Source organism: Aotus nancymaae, unplaced genomic scaffold (genome assembly GCF_030222135.1).
Source record: "Aotus nancymaae isolate 86718 unplaced genomic scaffold, 86718_ANA_hifiasm-v0.15.2.pri h1tg000073l, whole genome shotgun sequence".
Taxonomy (NCBI): domain Eukaryota; kingdom Metazoa; phylum Chordata; class Mammalia; order Primates; family Aotidae; genus Aotus; species Aotus nancymaae.
Window position 1 is genome coordinate 1,670,162 of NW_026988488.1, and position 20,851 is coordinate 1,691,012.

A 20,851-nucleotide genomic window follows, 5' to 3' on the forward strand; every position below is an offset into this window, starting at 1 on the left:
AGAGAAATCAGCTGCCAAAGCCATTCCCAGAGCTGGCTATGGATGTGCAGTGCCGGCCTCCTCTGGGCCCTGAGGGTAGATGGCCACTAACAGGGCTGCATCTACCGCTCTTTGTCTCAGGAGAGCTAATGTGGCCCTCAGGAGAGCTAATGTGGCAGTCAGGAGACTCTGTGTTCCCCTCACCCCCATCCCACTCTTTGGAACTCTAAGGACTACTAACAGGCCTGCTCCCCCTCCAGGAGGTTACATAATGCTCTTGTTCTCCCAGCATCTAGTCAGCTTCCTTTCTCCAACCAAACCTGAAAGAGCATTCAGGTCTCTGATCCAGCCAAGGGAGCATAGAGCCAGGAACCTATAGGGGAGGTAGCAAGTTACAGCCGGCAAGAGCCCAATTTAAAGAATCAGAATCCAAGACCCATCACTGCAACCTTGGACATGTCCCTTTCCCCACCTGTGCCTTAGATTTCTCACTTGTAAACAAGGAATGGGGGCAGTGTGTCGTACTAGGTACTTCAACGTCTGCCCCAAGTGATTCTCTGTAAATCCTGGCCACTTAAATGAAAGACCCACCCCCATCACACAACTCCATCCAAGGGTCTCTTGTCTCCCCAAGCACTATGGCTAGGCATGGCAGAGCCATCTCCACTATTCTAATTCTAATTCCCCTAGTGACCAAAATCTGCATAGGGATGGTTGCCTGGAAATTTAGACTCTGTCTTCCATCCCTGCCCCATGCCCATTTTAACCAGACCAGCTGTGCTTTTTCCTGTTTTATACAGAAGTTTCTAGCTAAAATTCCATTTGAGAACATGGTTCTTCTACTGAAAACACTCTCATTTTAGTGACATGGAAACGGAGGCCTAGGTGGGAAGAACCTTGATCAAGATCTGGCAGCAAGGTAGGTACAGAGCCAGGACTTAATCCTAGGGCTCCTAAGGCCTTTTCCCCTTTTTTCTCCTACTGTAAGCCTCCCTTCCATATGCTATTCTTCTGCCATGCATGTACAACTTTCCTTCTTCTCTGCTACCAACACTCAATCTTGGTGCTCAAAGATAAATGCCCAATTCCCATCAGGGGCCAGGAACTAGCACATAAAAGTGATAAAGGCAAGATAAAAACTGGCCTAAACACATCCCTCTCTAAACCTTTTTTCTTCCTCCACATTGCCCCTTTTGCTCCTTTCTTCAAAACTTCCTCCTGAATACTGCTCTATGTCAGTAAAATCCCTTTAATTCTCAGAGTCATGATTGCATCCTGACCACAGAGTCCACTATGCAGGCTATACCAGAAGCACTGCAGGATGTGGTATCAAGACGCCTAGGTTCTAGGTCACTAGAACTACCACTACCACTAATCACTAACACTACCTGTGTGACCTTGAGTAAGCTCCTTAATCTCTATGATCCTCACTTTCTTAACTACTTTTAGGTTTGAGGAAGAAGCCAATGAAATAAATAGGAAACTTTATTTGCTGAAATTCTTATTGAAAGAAGTAGTACTATTAACCAAGTAAATGGCTACTTAAAATACTGCAGGAAGGGGTTCTGAACTGTCAAAGCAATCCATCTTTCTCAGACCTATGAGACTGGTTCTATACCTATGAGAGGCAATTCTCAATTATCCATATGACATATCTCTTTAATAAACAGAATCCCAAACTGACATACCCTTGCTACTCAATTCACTGTACCACTTCCTTCTCTGTTTGGCAGCCAGTGCGTGTTCATACAGTTTCCTTCCCTGCTTGGCAGCCAGTGTGTGCTCAAAGAACACAACCTAAGTTCACTTGTTCTAAAAGAAATCTAAAACTGCTATCCTTAAAACCATCCTGTGCATTCTAAATCTGCTAAAATGGATCTTTGGATTACCTGCTAGATTTAAATAATAATAATATCCTTAATCATGTTAATCATTAGTATTAATCACAAAATAAACACATATTGTTAGAGCTAGAAGAAATCTCTGAAGTCATCAAATCCACCTATCCTCATTTTGCAGACGAGGAAAACCAAATTACAGAGGAGAGAAGTAATTTGCCTGAGGTCACTAGTAAATGAGCAGAATCTTCCCCACTATTATAGCAAATGTGTAGGAACTGATTTTTTTTTATTCCTGAAGGGTTCAAACCATTTCACAGCTGATTATTTTAAATCCAATTAGGTCTCCAGACTATTCATTCCCTAGGGTTGATTCCTCCTTTTTAGAGCGAGCACAAGCCCCTGGAACTTATCAAGGCCCCCACAGTCCTAGAATAAAATCTCACCATCTGTGAAGCTTGCCTAGTCACATGTGTGATAAGTCAGACAGGCTGAGCTTAACATTTCCTATGAAGCATTCCATAGCAGTCATTCTCACCCCTGGCTGAACATTCTCATCACCTCAGGGAACTTTTAGAAAAATATTGATGCCAGGAACTTACCATGACCAACTCAATCAGATCCCTCCCAAAGATTCTAGGAATTGTTGTTAATCTTAATATTCCAAGTGATTCCAATGTGCAGCCAGGGCTGAGAACCACTGGGTTAATGGAAACAAGCAAAACAACAAGAGAAACATGCACAAAGAGTTTCCGAACCTCTTTGAGCACAAAATATATTCTGTTTTAAAGCTAAATCCATGATGTCCTGCTTTTTCAAAGAGGAGAAAGTAATACATAGAAACTACACAGTTGTAGTACTGACCCTCAGCCAAATTCTGAACCCACTTTAGAAACATTCAGTTTGTAGGCACAGAAAGAAAACAAGAAGCTCTGGAGCCTGCAACCAGATTTACCAGGAGAAACAGGCCAGGTAATTTATACTCCTTTTTCTGATGGGGCTATAAGTTTGGCAGATGATTGCTATGAAGCTAGCAAATCTTGATGCCCACAAAGCAGAGAACAAATCTATCATGCTATGTTATTCACATTAACACCTCGGCAGATAAATGCTGGCACAGCCAGGTGCAGTCTGCACTGGATGACCATATACATACAAAAATTAACAAGTCCCAACTCCAAGAGGGACTCTGGTGAGGTGACACAGGAGCTAGCATTAATCATATCATAGTGAATATTTCTTTGAATCAACAACTCAAATAACATTTATTCAGTGTTCAAATAATGCTACACTAGAAGAGGCTGCTAACCTGTTGTATGACATGAAGAAAAAAAATTTAACAAAATCCAGAGGCTAGAACAATAGTCCAACCAAACAAACTAGAGTTTAACTGATGCAATGCTAGAAGGGACTAATTTGTTGCACAATGCTAATTTGTTGCACAGCATGATGAAAAAATTAAAATTCACAGAAAGCTAGAATAATGGACCAACATAAAAAAATAAAATGTGACAACTTTGGTTGGAAAAAACCTAAAGTGGCCAACTTCACAAGAAAGTAGAGGACTGGACTAGACAGGAAATGGTTTGGACGTACATGCTTAAAAGGCTCAGGCAGTAACTCTTCACCCTGGCTGCACATTTGAATCACCTCTGGGAACTTTAAAATAAAAAACAAATAAATAAAGCTGCCTGGGATCTAGCTCATGAAAATTAAATCAGAATCTCTCAGATAGGAGACCTGGCATGAGTATTTAAAAAAAGCTTCCCAAGTGATCTGAATGTTCAGTGAGGGTTGAGAATCAGTAGAAGGCTGCATTATTAGACATTTCACAGACAGATCAAAGTTCTTTTGTACTTCATCTCAGTCAGGTGGCACCTGGAGTATCATGAACAGTTCTGGGCAGCACATTTTTAAAGAAATATATAAAAATAAGTGTGCTTCAAAGAGAAGAACAATTGTATGAAAACTACAGTTCCTTCAAAACATTCTGTATTTTAGGCTACAGCAATTCACATTGGCCTTTCACCTTGAAGATCCCAAATAGTGAGTTTTCATAAAAGAGTTCTATTTAGAACTCTTCGATGTATATTCAAGACAGAAAGATAGCATTTTTATAGAATGAAAATTCTGAGTAAAAGTGCTATACAAATGAAAGTTATTAAAAAGCACTAAAAATGTGAATAGCTGAGGAAGCTAGTATGACTTCAGGGATGACTCACAAATCCCCCTCCCTACTTTCAACTTCACACTAGCTAACAATGATCAACTCTGACGCTCCTCTATTTGAAAGGCAGACCCGCTCCCATCTCAACATCTTGCTGACCTTTACTTTCCTCATCTGTAAGACTGGAAATAACAATCATCTCTACCCACTTCACAAGGCTGATGTGATGCTCAAAAGAAAGGATGTGAATTTCCTTTGTAAACTCACGCACTGATAAGGAGTTATTAGTACTGTCATTACTGGACTGCTTCCTGAGCCTTCTCTCCCCTCTAGTTTCTTCCCCTTCTAGTTTTTCCCCTTTGCACTTTGGTGCTAGAGCAAAGGACAATAAACTAAATACTCTACAGAGCTAGATTCACCTAAGGACAAAAGGAGACACTCTGGGCAGATATTGGAGAAGCTAAACTTTCATCAAGGATTCTTGGAAAGCCAGAGACTCAGTTGGCCTAGAACAAGTTGCAGAGCTGGAAATAAGAGCTAGGGAGTCCAAGATTCCCCTCCTCCATCCCATTTCTTGGGGCAAAGCCATTGGAGCTAGATCCAGATGCCTTGTAGGAGGTCTTCTGAGGAGGCAGTTATTTTGGGAGAAAAGGTTCAATTCTCACATCCCTGCCTGGATCAAGCACTCTGCAGGCCAAGGGACCAGAGGCTGAGATGGCAGACAAAGGCTAAAGAGCAAGACATGCTTTGGCACAGTCCCTCAAACTACCAGACTGTGCTCTCTGGTTGCTCTCAATCTGGGCCTTACCTCAAAGGCAGAAGAGCACCTCACCTACAGCCTTGCTGGGATCCTTCAGCTCCCTAGCAGCTTAATCACACACATTGGTGGGTGAGAGACTCTGAGCCAGGGCTCAAGCCCTATACACCAGCTCCATTATCAAACTTGCTCTTTCAATTTGTCCAGCCTCCCTCCTCAGAAACTACTATACCAAAACCACAGAAAGAAAAATTCCCAAATTCCATAAAGCTAGGCTGATCAGGATTCCCCAAGCCACAGACAAAATTGGGCACACTGCACAAGCACACTGTAGGTTCTGACAGATGGAGGCTGTCTCACTGGAAGAAGAGTGCTGTTCAGTTTGTTCCCACCAGGATATCACTTCACCCCCTCCCTGATGCAGCCAAAAGTTAGGGTGAAAAAAATTGTTTTTTCAGGGCCTGCAGAGCTTCTGGCACTAAAGCTAGGCAGTGAAATGGCACAGTTAATCTTAAGGAGATGGGACTGACTAGAAAGGAAGTTGAACCCAGGAGTTTTCTAATAATCTCATAGCTGGATGAGGCTAGGCTCTCTATGTCTGCTGTGGACATGTTTCTCAGGCATTTGCAGGAAATTAGGATTTTGTTCTTTCTTTGTCCCCTCCCCAAAAGCATCTCTCCAAGTCCCACTAGGCGCCAGCCCCCTTTCTCTAGAGCTGTTGGTGCCTGGGCCTTTAAAGGGTGGGCTCTGGAGCTCAGTGGGTGCTCAGTGATACAGGGGTTGCTAGGATACAACTATAGGGCATTTTCTTTAATTCCTTGATGGGGATCTGAGAGTCAAAATCCTTAAGCTGAGGTTTTGCCCCTCCTACATAGCAAAAGCTTATCCTCTGCTCAAAGGTACCAGAGAGGAGGGAAGGGAATGAAGAGCTTTACTAGGAAAAGTTGGTAAAAATCAGAGAGGAAAAGCTTTCTTCTCTTTCTTACTTCTCACCCATTTACAGTGGGGAAGTAGTAGGAGGCGGAGGAGGTGGTGTCAGGGGTGGGAAGAAAGGGAGGAGAAAGATTAAGAGAGAAGGCAGAGGAGGAAGGAAAAAAGAAGACAAGTCAAAATGCATAGGGTTCCACTCCTCTGGGCTGCATTTCTCATTTTCTCCCACTCTTTTCTCTTTTTGCTAGAGAAAAATATCCTCACAAGTCTGAAGGACAAATGCCAAACCTTTAGGATTCACACAAGTAAAAAGTCACACTGCTACCTTTTGTTCTCTACTCTCAAATTCCCTTCTGGTTGCTAGAGGGTGGCCTGCCATCTGGCTAGCAACATCCCTTTATTTGCCTGGAGACAATTTTAAAAGTGCTAACCCATTTCAACAGCTAAATTACTAATGGAAGGGCTCATTCAAGACACTTCTCTAGCCTGAGGGGTTTTAGGTGGTGAAAAGAGGACTGGCATGCGTGATACCCATCCATCCCAGCACTTGTGAAATCCTTACAGGCTCTAGCACAAGGAGGCCATTCAGAACTGTGGAACTCAATACTGTCTTTCCTCATTCCTACCACCACACCCCACATCCACACTCAGGAGTGTGCTCTCACACACACACACACACTCACACTCACACTCACTCCCAGACGCTTTCTGCCAAAGATCTGTCAGGCTCACAGAGGAGAAGGCATTTCATGACACTACTTAGTCATAAACCTGGATCAAAGACTAGTCTCAGAGACCCCTTCTCCCCTTGGGGGAAAAAAAGGCAAAAGGCATTCCCTTACTGCTGTCCCACTTTCCTTCCCAAACAGCTAGGCAAAAAAATCCCTTAGGTTAAACTCGTTATCCAGACTCTAGTACCAGATATCCTTCACCTCCTCCCATCATCCTTTGATTAACATTTTGCTTTCCTTTTCATTTGTCTTTACAGTTCATCACCTTCTGACTTCAAGTGCCTAGGGGTCATAAAATCATAAAATGCAACAACTTGGAGGTAACCTAGTCGAACCATCACAAAATGCCAATATTACCGGTAATCCCAAACCCACCCAGGAGGAAGAAAACTGCCCAAGGTCAAACAGCTGCTGAATGGAAAAAAAAAGAAAAAGAAAAACAGGTCTGCAGCTCCCCAGCATAGAGCCATTCCCCATTCTCCAACACTGTATCAAAACACAGTGCCCGGACAAGATATAATCTTACTTTAAATAATACACTGGAGCTAAGGAAAAAAGAAACTCACTAAATTATCTTTGCAAAGAAATAGGTTCTCAGTTCCACCCGGGTGGTCCTCACAAAGGGACCAAAGAATAATTAATAAGAATCAATGCCAGCAAACTTCCCAGATCATGTTTATGCCGTGGTACTAACCCCCCAAAAACCGCAACTTCTCACCCACACCAAGTCAACGATAGCATGCTTTGAGGCCCAAAACCCCCTCTGACGCCATTAAATAATACTCTCTGGGTCCTGTGGCCAGGACAATTTCAAGGGCCCCCTTCACAGCCCCTCTCTTTTCATAATCATTTCCAAAGAGACTGACAACCAGACATGGAACTTGACAGCATAATGCCAGCAGATTTGCACATCACACATGAACAGCCACCCACATGGGTGGAGGGGGAGCATGTGTGTGGATGTGGATGTGCCCTTATTCACTAATATAATACATGAGCCATAAATGGCATTATTTCAAGCCAGGTAAGCAATGGAACGGGAAAGGCCTGCCTACATTAATGGGAGAAAAAAACAAATAAACAAGTATCATCAGACTGGCAACCGAGACATTTTTTCCTGGCTCTGCCAAGAGCTTTCTCAGAGGAAACAGAAATATAAAAATAATAGCAATAACAATAATAACAGCAACTACCACTACCATCTGATACAGATAAGCAGTCATATCTCAAATTGGAATGTTGCTTCCAGCTCATGTTTTCCATGCTCTCATCCCATTCCATCTAAACGTTTTTCGGTTTTGGTGCTCAAATTTAGCACCAAAATTTGACAACTCTTAATTTAGCACATTACAGACTTTCAGTTTGTTATGGGAATGTTTCAATTACAGAGACTTCTGATCTTAAAGTAACAAGGGAGCAAATAATAACATCCCCACTTTCTCATCAGCCTTATCAAGTTATATTTAGAATGTAGTTCAAGAACAACATTGCAAATGAGATTATCCCAAAGGAGCCATATCCAAATACTATTATTCCCAAGGTGGGTAAAGAGCTGGTTTGGGGTTTGTTTTTCCTTTTTGTTGTTTTTTTTTTTTTTTTCCTATGAGACAGACAAAATCCCCAAACTCAAATCCAGGGATACAATCTTTGGTAAAGGGAGCCCAAATAGCTCCTGTCAAAGTCCTCTCTTGCCAATTCAAAAAATCAGAGAATGCTCTTATGTACTATTCCATGATTCCAAAGAAAATGACATTTTAAATGTCTTAAAGCTTTAAGGTTTAAGAAGTGTTTTAAAGGTGGCTTCTTTCAAAATTGAAAACTGTGAATCCTGGAGAGCAAATTGAAATTCAAAGGACACAGTCACCAACTGCCAGCACAACACACCCGTGTCACTTCCCAAATTCTTGCTTCTCATTAGAGACTAAAGAATCATTTTCCCTAAACCCATTCCTTGCATTATTTTCTCTCTAAATATCCAGTGCAAAGACTGTCTTTCCTACGATGTCAAACATTCAACATGCTCTTCCACAAATCCCTTTCCCCTCAAACAAACCAAAATGCATTCCTGATGGCAAGAGAGAAATTTTGACTAAAATTCCCTGATGGAGTTTAAAGGTAGTCTTCAAGGAAATGAGTTGAGGAGACACCACAAACAGCAAAGCCACTGTTTAAGGACACAGAGCTTGCTCCATGAACGCCACATAGATTAAAAATGCACACACGCATGCACACTTAAATAGAAAGCATTTCTTCATCAACAATTTCACTCAAGCAATAGGCAACTATATGCACAGGCATACTTAAAACACAAGACATGACAAAAGATTTAGGGAGAGATAATATACCAACGTCATACATATCACAGCGAGGCCATGTTGAAGCTCAAAACGCTTTCCCCCCTGAGTAAGAAAGCTTGTTCTTTCTCTCTCTTTCCCTGTCTCTCTCTGTCTCTGATTTTTTTTTTTCTCGGTGGCTCTTGGGATGAAATCAAAGCGAGAGTTCGCGACAGCTCAGGTGGCTGGACTCCATTCAGCGCGTTCCCAGGAAAAACATGAGTATGACATTGACAAGCAGGAGGACTACAATCACGGCAAAAACGACTACAGTTTGCACATCCAGGGTCATGGTGCAATGCAGAACACTGTAGTGTTCCAGGTGGGGGGCCGGCAGATTGGGAGATGTCAGTCTCTGTTCTGTCAGACTGTCCATACAGCCACCATGCTAGAAAGGAGAGGAGGAAGTCGGGTGGTTAGGGAAGGGCTGGGTTTGGCGCCCGAGTTTAGTCAGGGGGAGGGGAGGGGGATGGGGACAGGGGTATTTGGTTCCCCCCTTCTCAGGTTTGGGCTGCTCTTTCTTCCCTAGCTGAGAAATCTTAGCATAGGCTGAAGTCGGCAAAGTCCAGCATTCTCTCTCGGGCGCCACGGGAAAGGCAAAATCCTAGCTTTCAAAGGGAAAGGCGGGAGGAACCTGCGAGTGGTTCTCCAGCGCCTGCTCAGTCAGTCTGTCCGGGAGTGCGTCCGTCCGCCTGCCTGGCTACCGATCAGTCTCGGTCTCCCCTACTCCCTTTAGTTCGCTCGCTTTCCTAAGCTGGCTCGCTCTTTCCGCTGGGCTCCCGGATGCCAGACACTCCTTCGATCCCTGCCTTGCTGGCCCTCTCCCTCTCCTCTCCCCATCCCCCGCTCAGCCCGTAGGCTGCCCTTTTATTCACCGAGCGACTGCGGGCGCTTGCGTGAGGCGCGGCCAGAGCCACTGACAGACCTGCCGACCAATAACAGGTGCCGCAGTAGCACGTTCGCTCCCCAGGGGCGGGACTTGCGCTGGCGTGCTAGCCGCGGCAGCCAATCAGAGGGCCCAAGGCTCCCAAGCAAGCTTGCTCTATCCAGACGGGCGACAGTCACCAGCCACCAGTTCTGGTTTGGGGGTGGGGAGCTTCTTGGGGGCGGGTTGAGGGGGGGATAGGGAGATGGCGAGGAAAAGGACTGGGAAAGGGGGAGGGAAGGAAGGAACCCAATAGGATGCAGGGGGAGGGCGTGTCGGGAGGAGACCACGTGAAGAGGGAGAAAAAGAAGAAAAGACGAAGAGGAGGAAGGAGAAGAGAGGGAAGATAATGAAGAAAGAGAATTGTGGGGAAAGGCAAAATAAAGGATGGGGAGGAGAAAGAAGGAAAAGGGGGGAAGAAAGGATAGGTAGCTGGGGAGAAGGCATGTACCTAGCAACCACTTTGTTTGGAGCCTGGGCCAAGGAGGAAGCAAAGGTGCCTTTGGCGACTGCCTAAGAATTTACACTCACAATTAGCTATAAAAAGCCAACAAATCAGTGTTGTGGACAGAATCACAGGGACACATGACAGAATTTCCAAATCCAATTCTATTTGGCTTTCCCTGATACCACTGCCCTTACCTGGTCAGATTTCCTTTCTTTTTTTTTTTTTCTAGAGACGGAGTTTCGCTCTTGTTACCCAGGCTGGAGTGCAATGGCGCGATCTCAGCTCACCGCAACCTCCGCCTCCTGGGTTCAGGCAATTCTCCTGCCTCAGCCTCCTGAGTAGCTGGGATTACAGGCACGCGCTACCATGCCCAGCTAATTTTTTGTATTAGTAGAGATGGGATTTCACCATGTTGACCAGGATGGTCTCGATCTCTTGACCTCGTAAAGATTTTCTTTCTTAATTATGTTTTTTTCAGAGTAGGACAGTTAGCTTGCACTTGCCCAGCATTATGGGTACTATAAAGAGAAGCCAGCATACGGTTAAACATTTGCCATGGAAAATCCTCTCTACAACTTGCAATCTCCTTGTAATCATTGCCCTGCTCTATGACCTGGTGTCTGGACTAAGTGGGGAAAAGCCACGGAGTAGAGACCAGAAGGTTTCAAATTTACTCTCAGCCCTACCTCAAGCTTGCTGTATGACTTTTGGGACATTCCCTTTTCCTGTCATGAGTCTGTCTTCTGTCTCCCTTCTGTCAATGAGGATTTAGACTTACCTGAGAATTCAGTGAAACCTCAGAACCCTCACCTCAGAAAAAACCCATTTCTGTGTTTCCCTAGGCCTTCAAACCAAGGACTCCCTTATACAAGTGAGTTCTCAGAGCCTTTTTGCTCTTATATTCTAGGACTATATGACTGAACAGATAGGTATATACCTAAGAAAAATGAAAACACATCCACACAAAAACTTATACATGAATGTTCATAACAGCATTATTCACAATAGCCAGAAGACAGAAACAATTCACATGTCCAACAACTGATGAATGGATAAACAAAATGTGGTATATCCATACAATGAAGTATTATTTAATTATAAAAAGGAATGAAGTACTGATACATCCTAAACATAGATGAGCTTGGAGCTCTGAAAACATTGTGCTAAGTGAAAGAGGTGAGCAAAAGCCTTTTGTATGAGTCCATTTAGAGAAAATGTTCATATAGTTAGGATAAATAATGTTTTGTGAGCTTTTGTTTCAGTTATGTATGAATATAAATGTACTGTAATGTGAAATATATTTCATATAGCAAGTAATAGTCAAAACAGTTTGAAAACCACTCTTCTAGATTATGTTGAGACAGATACTTGTGATCAGGACAGTACCATAATATAAACAACTAAAATCTTTCTCCTTGTCTTTGAAAGTTCAGTCTTACCTTGTCTCTACTTCCTCACTATCTTTTGACCCCTCTACCCACTGCATCCTGGCTTTACCTTTACTATCCTATAGAAAACTGAAACCTCTTGTGAATAGAAAAAAAAACAACCAAATTGTTACTAAATCTCATGGCCAAGTTTCCATCTTTACCTTTCCTAACTTTTGTCCCATTTGATGCCACTGATGCCTTCCTGAATCCTGAAATGCTCCTTTGCCTTGAGAATGCCATCCACATGACCTGTATATTTATGCTGTCTTCACTCCCTGCGTGGGTTCTTCTTCATCCAGTCATTAATGCCATTATTTCTCAGGGTTCTTCTGATCAAAGTCCCCTTTTCTTCTCATTCTGCATTTGCACTGAAAGGGCTCATCTACTTTCAAGGCTTGAACTACCATCTACATTGCACATTGATGCATCTCCTTTCAACAAAACTACAACACCACTGGGAAACAAAACAGACATAGGACCTTGCTTTCATGTAAGCAGAAAGCTGCTGATGACTCCAAGGTAGCTCTCTTGAACCCCAGGAATGAAGGTCCTACTGCTTTCTGGCTGTCTCCTCCTTAATATCTCATAAGCATATCAAAGTTAAAAAGTCAAAAATTGAAGTCATCTCCCCCGACTCTTGCCAGTTTCCTTCTTCCCCTGAGTCCTTTGTCTCTTGGGAATGGCAGTCACACTCTGAACTAGCCAGAAACCAAGATATCTACACATTTTTCCTCTCCCTCACCTCACTGATGGCCAACTAGTCTTTTAGTCCTGTTGATTCTCTTCCTCCTTAATCTCTCTCTTATTTGTCTCTTTTTCTCTCCCTGCTGCCACTACTTTTGATCAGTTCTGATCTATCACAGTTCATTACCTGTTCTCTTGTGCTGCTCTCCCTCCCCAATTAATCCTCTACTTTTCTCCCCAAATTCTCTCTCTCAAAAGCAATTTTGCTTTTATCAATTTTGTGGTAAATACTTCGGATTGGTTTTTAAGGATTCAGTCCTTCTAGCCTGCCTTTCTATATTGCTAAAAAGCTAAAAACCAAAAAACTACAACAACAATAAACTGGCATTTCCAGGCTTCCTTTGCAGCCAGTGTTCTGGATATGACATAGTGATGCCAATCATATGCACATGTACAGTATTTAGAAGGAGGTGGTGGGTGAGGCAGAAGTCATGACTCTGTTGTTTCTGTTGGAAAGCATAATGATGAGGGTGTTAGGGTTTTCTGTGGCTGTGTTACCATAGATTCCAGTGTCTAGCCACTGGCTTTGTGCATTTTGAGAGCCAGAGTATGGGATTTTTTTTGTCACCGAGGATCTGGTAGACATAGTGATACTCTAGCCAACAGATGGTTAGGGCTGTGGCAGCTTCCTCCTTCCTAAATTGCAGACAAGGTGGCATGCTCCTAGAGCCCCCAATGCCTCATCTTCCTGCTTGTCAGAGAGAGACAGAGAGAGAGAGAGTAGCTACCCTGACATTGTTCTTAGATTCTTTCTTGGAGGCATAGACTAAATCTTGCCCCTCCAGCCCTCCTACCAATTTTGTAAGCATTTTATTTTCTATATTAAAACCTCTTCTGCTGAAAAGAACTACAGTGGTTTATTTTTGCAGCTGAAACCTGACTTATATAACGCCTCCGCTCAAATGCCTTCAATAGCTCCCGAGCGCACTTAAGGCAAATTCTGTAGTGTGGCATAAAATGTCCTGATCTGATGTCCTTTGGCCTCCGTATCCTCAGCACTTACCAGTGCCCCCTCATTTTCTATTCTCTAGCTACATAGATGCTACAGTAATTCTCATAACACACGAGGTTATCTCGCCTCAGAGCCTATATAAACTGCTGCTTTATTTCCCCAGCTCCCTACCTCAAAGCTCAGCTGAGGTGCCATCAGCTCCAGAAGCCTTTCTCTGATGTTCTCTCCCTCAAAAATATTCTGAATGATAGATAGTCCTCTCCCATAGAATCCTATGTTTAGCCCTCTTGAAACATTTATTAAACTGTATTGTATTTTTTTCTTGTTTGTATCCTTTACTGAACTGTGAAGCTAGGAGGGCAGAGACCGTGACTGTCTTGTTCACTGCTTTCTCCCTTGTGCCCAGCACAGTGCCTGATGCTTAGCAGGTGCTTCATAACAAACACCTGTTGGATGCATGAATGTCTCCTTCATCCACTGGTCTGCACTCAAAGACTCATCTTCCAACCACAGAAGGCAAGACCTGATGAAACCACAGAGAAAAATCTAAGCTCTTATATTCCAGATTCACAGAGAAGGGAAGCAACTTGTCCAAGATTACACAGCTAATTTCCGGCAGAGTGGGAACCAAAGCCCTTGTATCTGAAGTCTCAAAAGTACTATTGAGAGATTTCAGACCCTGGAACATGGCATTTGATGCCAGCCCTGCCCATGTGTGGGGTAGCTTTCTGAGTTATGTGACCATTCAACTTTTCTCACAAGTATTTTCAATAGAAGAGTCCTCTACATTTGGAGTAGCAATACTCCCTTCCCAGATCTATCCCTTCTTGCTGACAAGTATCTAGGAATTAGATAATCTCTTCATCTAGCACAACTCCAATTCCATCCTGCCATCCCTTAAACATCCCCACTAATTGGTTATCCAGTCTCAGCTCCAACACCTACAGTGATGGGGCAGTTCCTCCCTTCCAAGACAGCCCTTTCGTCTTTGGGACAATCTCAGATGGTAGAACGTTCTTCCATCTCTTTGAGCCAGATGTTGTCACTACTTCTACCACAGCCAGGGCTGTCCATGAGAGGGTCTGGAATAATAATGCCCTCAAATTCACACTAGTTCTCAGGTCCAAAAGGCAGTTCAACAAATTATGATAAAGATAATTAACACTTACAAACTGCATACTCTGTGCCAGGCAGTGTTCTAAGTCCAGTACATACATAAAGTCTTTTAATCTTCACAACAACTCTATGAGGTAGGTACTATTATTGTCTTTATTTTATAGATGAGGAAACTGAGGCAGAATGAAGTTAAATAACTTGCCTAAGGTCACATGGCTAGTAAAATATGAAGCTTGGATGTAAACTCAAATTGTCTAGCTCTAGAGTCTGCTTAAACACTGTTTTATATAAATGCCAATAGGTGACACGTCCCATCTTTCAATAACATCTGACACAATGTCTCCTAGGTCACAGGAATAAACTGTTGCAATGTCCTGATCTGGGCCCCAGTGGCCTGCCTCTGAAACCCAAGATCCCTAGGTCTCAACCTTTTCCTTCTGTCAGGAAAAAAAAAAAAAAAAATCCTAGTTGTCCTTTGCTTCTCATGTTTTGAATAGCTCCCAAAGACCCACTTCTGCCAGGAAGCACTCCTAGCAGGGAAAGTTCCATTTTTTTTGTCCTGATCCCCACTACTGCTCACTTATTTCCCATCCAACCCCCACCCTAGCATCCTCATAGTCCTTCATGCTTGCTACAGTCTACAGATATTGAATCCTGTCTGTTTATTGTCTTAGCTACTGATATTACTTGATGCTCTTGCATGTTCATGGGTATCAGCTCTATTTAAGACAGGCTGCTCCCTAAAGACAAAAATTCCCGTTCAGTTCAATTATTCAGCACATAAATCACTACCCTTCCAAAATCAGTTCAATTCAATAAGCCCTTATTCTGACAGCTAAGGGATACAGAATGGATCTCAGGGATTTTACAGTTTAGTGAGAGAGATAATCAATGATGCACATAATTTCAATGTCATACATTAAGTATCCCAAGCACAATCAGGTAATGAATAAAGTTGTTGATGATTATAGAACAAATAAATAATTTTGTGTTTCTTGCAACCTCCCTGTGTAGGTATCCTCTCCACAGTATATCAAAGGTGAGGGGGAGGAGGAGGAGGAAGAGGAAGAGGAAACACCTAGTTTGGGCACACATGGTACTAGGCCTCTTAACATATTATTTTACTTAATTATCCCTAGAAGTTTGAGAAGAAGAAATTGTTATCATTATTTTAGAAAAGTAATTATACCTCAGAGTGTTTACATCATTTGCCCATAGCCTTACAAGTTTGATGAAGCAGTAGCAGGATTTGAATTGATATCTCTTCCCAAAGCCACACTTTTCTTCAACTATCCCTGGTAAGTTTTGTCAAGAAGTTGCTGGAGTCTTTTCAGTAATAGGGAACTCATTCTGAAGTATCCAAGGCCATTATTCATTTTTAGCTGAAATTTACTCTTGTGACTTCTGCCCAATTGTTAGAGTGCTATCCTCTGGGCCATGAAAAAAAAAAAAAAGCTGAGTCCTTCTACGCAATAGAAGGCAGAAGACATCTATTGTGGGCTCAAACCCTAATTTCTCCCAAACAACCCCTCTGACACACTCATTTTCCATAAAGAGAAATATGACCATTTCTTTAAGCTCTTCCATTTGTGACATGGTTTGCAGTCCCCTCCCCAGGCTTGTTGCTCTTCAGTGTATCTAATCTCTCAGCACACAAATCCAGGTGGGAATGACAATGAGAAGTAGACAGGGGCTGTCACCTCCCTTATTTTGAACACTGTTCTTCCTGTTAATGCACCCTTAGGAAAAGTTACCTGTCCTCACATTCACATAAAATGGCTTTTGCTCAAGGGTGCTAATGTGTCCCCACGATGCATTGAAATGTTTGTTCGAATTGAAAAGAGCAGTGGATGAGAAGTTAAAACTTTCAGATGTAAGTCCGGCCTCTGCTTTTTGGTAGCTGTGTGACCTCAATCAAGTCTCTTAACTTCCTCAAAGCTCAAAAGGCTGACTTATTTTTAGTTGTAGATTTTTAAAAAGTATTGGTAGTTTTAAATTTTCAACAGCCTTGCCAAAGGTATGGAAGACATACCCTTGGCTCAGGTGGTAACCTGCACAAATGACCATGGGTGATTAGCTTAAGGTGAATAATTGGGTTGCAAAAAATTGTGTGGTGGAAGGTAGAATTTTAGGGAGAAAATCAAACATAGGATTAAAAATTTGACCCTTCCTGAAGACTTTTTAAATTTTTTAAATTTGTTTAGCTCTTTAACCTCCTCAAAGAATATTTCCCACACAACCCTCTCTAAGATTACACCACATCACTCTCTACCCCCTTATGCTGCTTTTCTCTCATGGCTCCTATCACCACCTAAAATATTATGTGTTTTTCTTGTTTGATTTATTGTCTCCCTTTATAAAATGGAAGCTCCATGAAAGCAAATTGTTTTGTTCCTATCTGTATCTTCAGCACCTAAAATAGTGCTTAGCACTCAATAAATATATTTTAATGACTGAATAACTAAATTGATGAATAAATGAGTGAATGAAGAGCAAGGCATAGCCCTGATGACTCACATTGCAGAATGTAAAGGAAGTCTTGTCATGAAAAGTATTCTCTCCTGCAGCCCGTGAATACCAATCTTCACCCTTCTTCCACCCCCAAAGGCCTTCATTAGTAAGAACTCCAAAAGGGACTATAAAGTCCAGATTACAGGTTGAGAATTTCAGGATCTCTTTGGTTTTCTGTTTCCTGTTGACATAGTTGCCACCCTAAACAACCACCCAGAAGCCCTTCCCTCGAGAAAAACTGCCTATACCACCCTCCTGTGGCTAATGTCTGAATAAATACCTGAGAAAATATCCAGGAAACGGCAGTTTCCTTCTGTTCCTTCACATGAATCTATTTTGGGCCTATTTCACATTTATTTTAGGTGTCTTTCAGTTCTATTTCAAGCAAGCTAGTAGGCCAGACCATCTGGCTCTACTCAGGGTAGAGAAAGAACTGGTTGGAAAAGAGCAGCAAAGGTCTAAAAGCCCCTTTAGAGGAAGTACAATGGTTTCTTGTCAAGCTCAAGATCTTTCTGGGGCAGCCAATGCCAATTATGCATTAGTTCAAGACTGTGGTGGGGAGTGAGCATTTCTCTCAGTATCAGAACCCAGTGTTTAGTTGTAGAGCCTAATCTCCTAGATAGTTCCACTCCTGAGCCTCATAACCCATTCAGTCAGCTACCCCTCTGAACTCAATGTCCAGGTGTATTTATTTACAAGCTTTATTTGAACTGTAAGCTATTGGACATTTGGGACAATAATCACTCATCATCAAATTAAGCATGGAGCTTTGCTTATAAGAGATACTCAACAAGAATCACATAGATAAGCAGGTAGCTGGGTAGGTAGGTAGTCAGGATATAGTAATAAGTTGAAATTGCAAAACAAGAAAGGGGGTGAGTATAGCTGGGGAGTTTATTAAGAGAATAGATTATGTGTCAGAGGGAGACTAAGGAATTGACTTTGAGGAACTGTATTTTCTGTAGGAGGCCAAGATAGTCTAGCAAAGAAACTCTGAGTGAAGATGTTAAGAAAGAGCTGGGCATCCCCAAAGATTGGTAAAGAAAAGAAGTGTGCCAGACACATAAATAGACCAGGGCTTATAGGAAATTCACGAGGGCCCAGCTAAGACTGCTGAAGCGCTCTGTGGACTGATAGAAGGAGATTTTGAAGATATATTATGTGGAAAAAGCAAGATGTAGAATACAGTTGACTCTTGAACAACACAGGTTTGAACTGCACAGGTCCACTTATACAGGGACTTTTTCAATAAAAGTTATACCAATTATGACTGCCTCTCCTGCCTCCCATTCCACCTTTTTCATTTCTTCTGCCTCTGCTACCCCTGAGACAGAAAGACCAACCCCTCCTCTTCTTCCTCCTCTTAAGCCCACTCAATGTGAAAACACTGAGAATGAAGACCTTTATGGTAATCTACTTCCACATAATGAATAGTAAATACATTTTCACTTTCTTATTTTATTAATAACATTTTCTTTAGTTACTTTATTATAAGAATATAGTATACAAAATATGTGTCAATCAACTATGTTTGTTATAGGTAAGGCTTCCAAACAGTAGGCTATTAGTAGTTAAGTTTTTAGGGAGTGAAAAGTTATACATTGATTTTCAACTGCATGGAGGGTGGGATCTGGTGCCCCAAATCCCACTGTTGTTAAAGGGTCAAATTTAGTATTATGATGTGTGATCTTTTAAGTAAAGAAGAGGGGAAATAAAATATATTTTGATTTGCTTGTATCTGCATAAAGAAACTCTGGAAGGATACATAGCCATTAAGCTTGTGATCTCTGATGGGTAGAGAGATAGACTGTATACATTTTTATAGTTTGATTTTTTACCATATGTATATAATCTATTCATATATTAAATTATAAAATGTTAAATCTATCATGTGATCTTAATAAGTCTCCTCTCTCTCTCTTTCTCTCTCTCTCCCCTCCCTCTTCTCTCTCTTATTCTTTCCCCCTCCCCCTTCCACTTCAGTTTATCAAGTTAGGAAGATCCTAAGAGTTAGAAGTATTATATAAACTGATGGCTAAGAATATAGGCTCTAGAGCCAGTCTACTGAGATCCAACCTTAGTTCTTCCAGTTGCTAATTGTGAGAACTTCAACTTATTTAATGTCACTGAGCCTCACTTTATTCATCTTTAAAATGGAGAATGGTAGAATGCCATGATATTTATGGTGACCCTCACTTCGAGCAAACCTCTGATTCTCAGTCACCTAGTTTCCTCATTTGTAAAACAGGGGTATTCATGTAGGTGTTCATGAAGGTTTAAAGAATAAATATCTGTAAAGTACTTAGAACAATGTCCAGCACATAGTAATGCTCAGTAAATGCTAATAAATACTGTTATTTGAGGTTGTGATTATCTGTGCCTAGCTTTAGGCAAATCATAAACTCTCTGAGCCTCAGTTTCCTCATCAATAAATAGAAGACAATACCTGCCAAAGAGATGATGAGATCATGGATTTGAAAGTACTCTATGGAATGAAAAATTCAGTTAGTATGTCAAGAATTCTCATAATTCAACCTACAGAATGGGGGAACATTTTTGTCATCTATCCATCCGACCAAGGTCTAATATACAGAGTCTACAAGGAACTTAAATTTGCAAGAAAAAAATGAACAACCTCATTAAAAAGTGGGCAAAGGACATGAACAGACACTTCTCAAAAGAAGACATTCATGCGGCCAACAAACATATGAATAAAGCTCAACAATACTGACGTTACAGAAACGGAAATCAAAACCACAGTGCGATACCATCTCATGCCAGTCAGAATGGCAATTATTAAAAAGCCAGGAAACAACAGATGCTGGCAAGAATGCAGTTGAAAAGGAATGCTTTTACACTTTTGGTGGGAATGTAAATTAGATCAACAAGTATGGAAGACAGTGTGGCAATTCCTCAAAGATATAGAAGCAGAAATACCATTTAATGCAGCAATTCCATTACTAAGTATATACCCAAAGGAATATAAATCATTCTATTATAAAGATACATGCATGCATATGTTCACTGCAGCACTATTCATGATCAAAAGACATAGAATCAACCCAAATGCCCATCAATGATAGACTAGATAAAAAAAATTTGGTACATATATACCATGGGATACCATGAAGTAATAAGAAGGAATGAGATCATGTCCTTTACAGGGACATGGATGGAGCTGGAAGCCATAATCCTCAGCAAATTAACGCAGGAACAGAAAACCAAATACTGCATGTTCTCCTTTAAAAGTAGGAGCTGAATGATGAGAATACATGGTGTGGGAACAACACACACTGGGGCTTGTCGTGGAGGGAGCGGGGGAAGGGAGAGGATAAGGAAGAATAGCTAATGGATGCTGGGCTTAATAATGGGTTAATGGATGTGTTGATTTGTGCAGCAAGCCACCATGGCACATGTTTACCTATGTAACAAACCTGCACAACCTGTAAATGTACCCTGGAACTTAAAATAAAAATTGAAGAAAAATAAAACAACAGAATTGTCATAGAAATAGGTGGTGAGGTATTAAATGAAGATATCACCTATTCAAGGCTCCCCATTCCCATCCTCAACATTCCAAATGAGATCATATCTGAGGGGCAAGTGGAGGTCTTTAAAGTCCATGAGTCATTTGTATATTAAGTGTCAGGAAATGAGTCCCAGTTCCCACCTCCCAAAAGCAGAGTGGACAAATGAACTGCACACCAGTGGTTGCCAGTCGCTCATGAGATGCCAAGTGTTTCCGTGTAACTGTTCCTACTTCTAGGACATACTGAGGCTCAGTGCTGTCCCCACTACCCTCAGCTGCTTCTCAGAAAGGAAAGGAAGTAGCACCAGTTCCAAAGGCTCACTCTCCCCACTCCACACATACATGCAGTTTACAAGGAAAAAAAAACTCACTTAAGCAGGAGCACCAACTCTCCAGATCCTAGCAACCTTAGCAAATAGCACTTACAATCTTATTTTATGATATAGAAAGTCGTTTCATAC

At 41.9% G+C, this 20,851-nt stretch overlaps 2 protein-coding genes across 11 annotated transcripts in view; both read right to left on the reverse strand.

Moving 5' to 3' along the window:
- Nucleotides 1-20,851, reverse strand: part of ARHGEF9 (Cdc42 guanine nucleotide exchange factor 9) — a 174,482-nt gene that overhangs the window by 130,508 nt on the left and 23,123 nt on the right. For 2 of the 10 annotated variants that reach the window (XM_064367721.1, XM_012460882.2), the window contains exon 1: nt 8,759-8,849. The exons of 4 other annotated variants lie outside the window; for them this stretch is intronic. Coding sequence is in view for 4 of the 6 variants with exons in the window: in XM_012460885.2 (XP_012316308.1) it covers nt 8,748-8,756 (9 nt within the window). In the remaining 2 variants the exon portion in view is untranslated. Of the gene's footprint in view, nt 1-8,747; nt 9,124-20,851 lie in introns of those variants that run through there. 4 more of the 10 variants (XM_012460884.2, XM_012460879.2, XM_012460885.2 and 1 more) reach the window with 3 other exon arrangements.
- Nucleotides 8,932-9,111, reverse strand: LOC135271045 (uncharacterized). The gene has a single exon (XM_064367723.1). It carries the CDS (start codon nt 9,109-9,111, stop codon nt 8,932-8,934), a length of 180 nt encoding a protein of 59 aa, XP_064223793.1.

What these genes read in the sequence shown, in the direction of transcription:
- LOC135271045 (XM_064367723.1), bottom strand. Translation starts at nt 9,111, where the DNA reads ATGGACAGTCTGACAGAACAGAGACTGACATCTCCCAATCTGCCGGCC.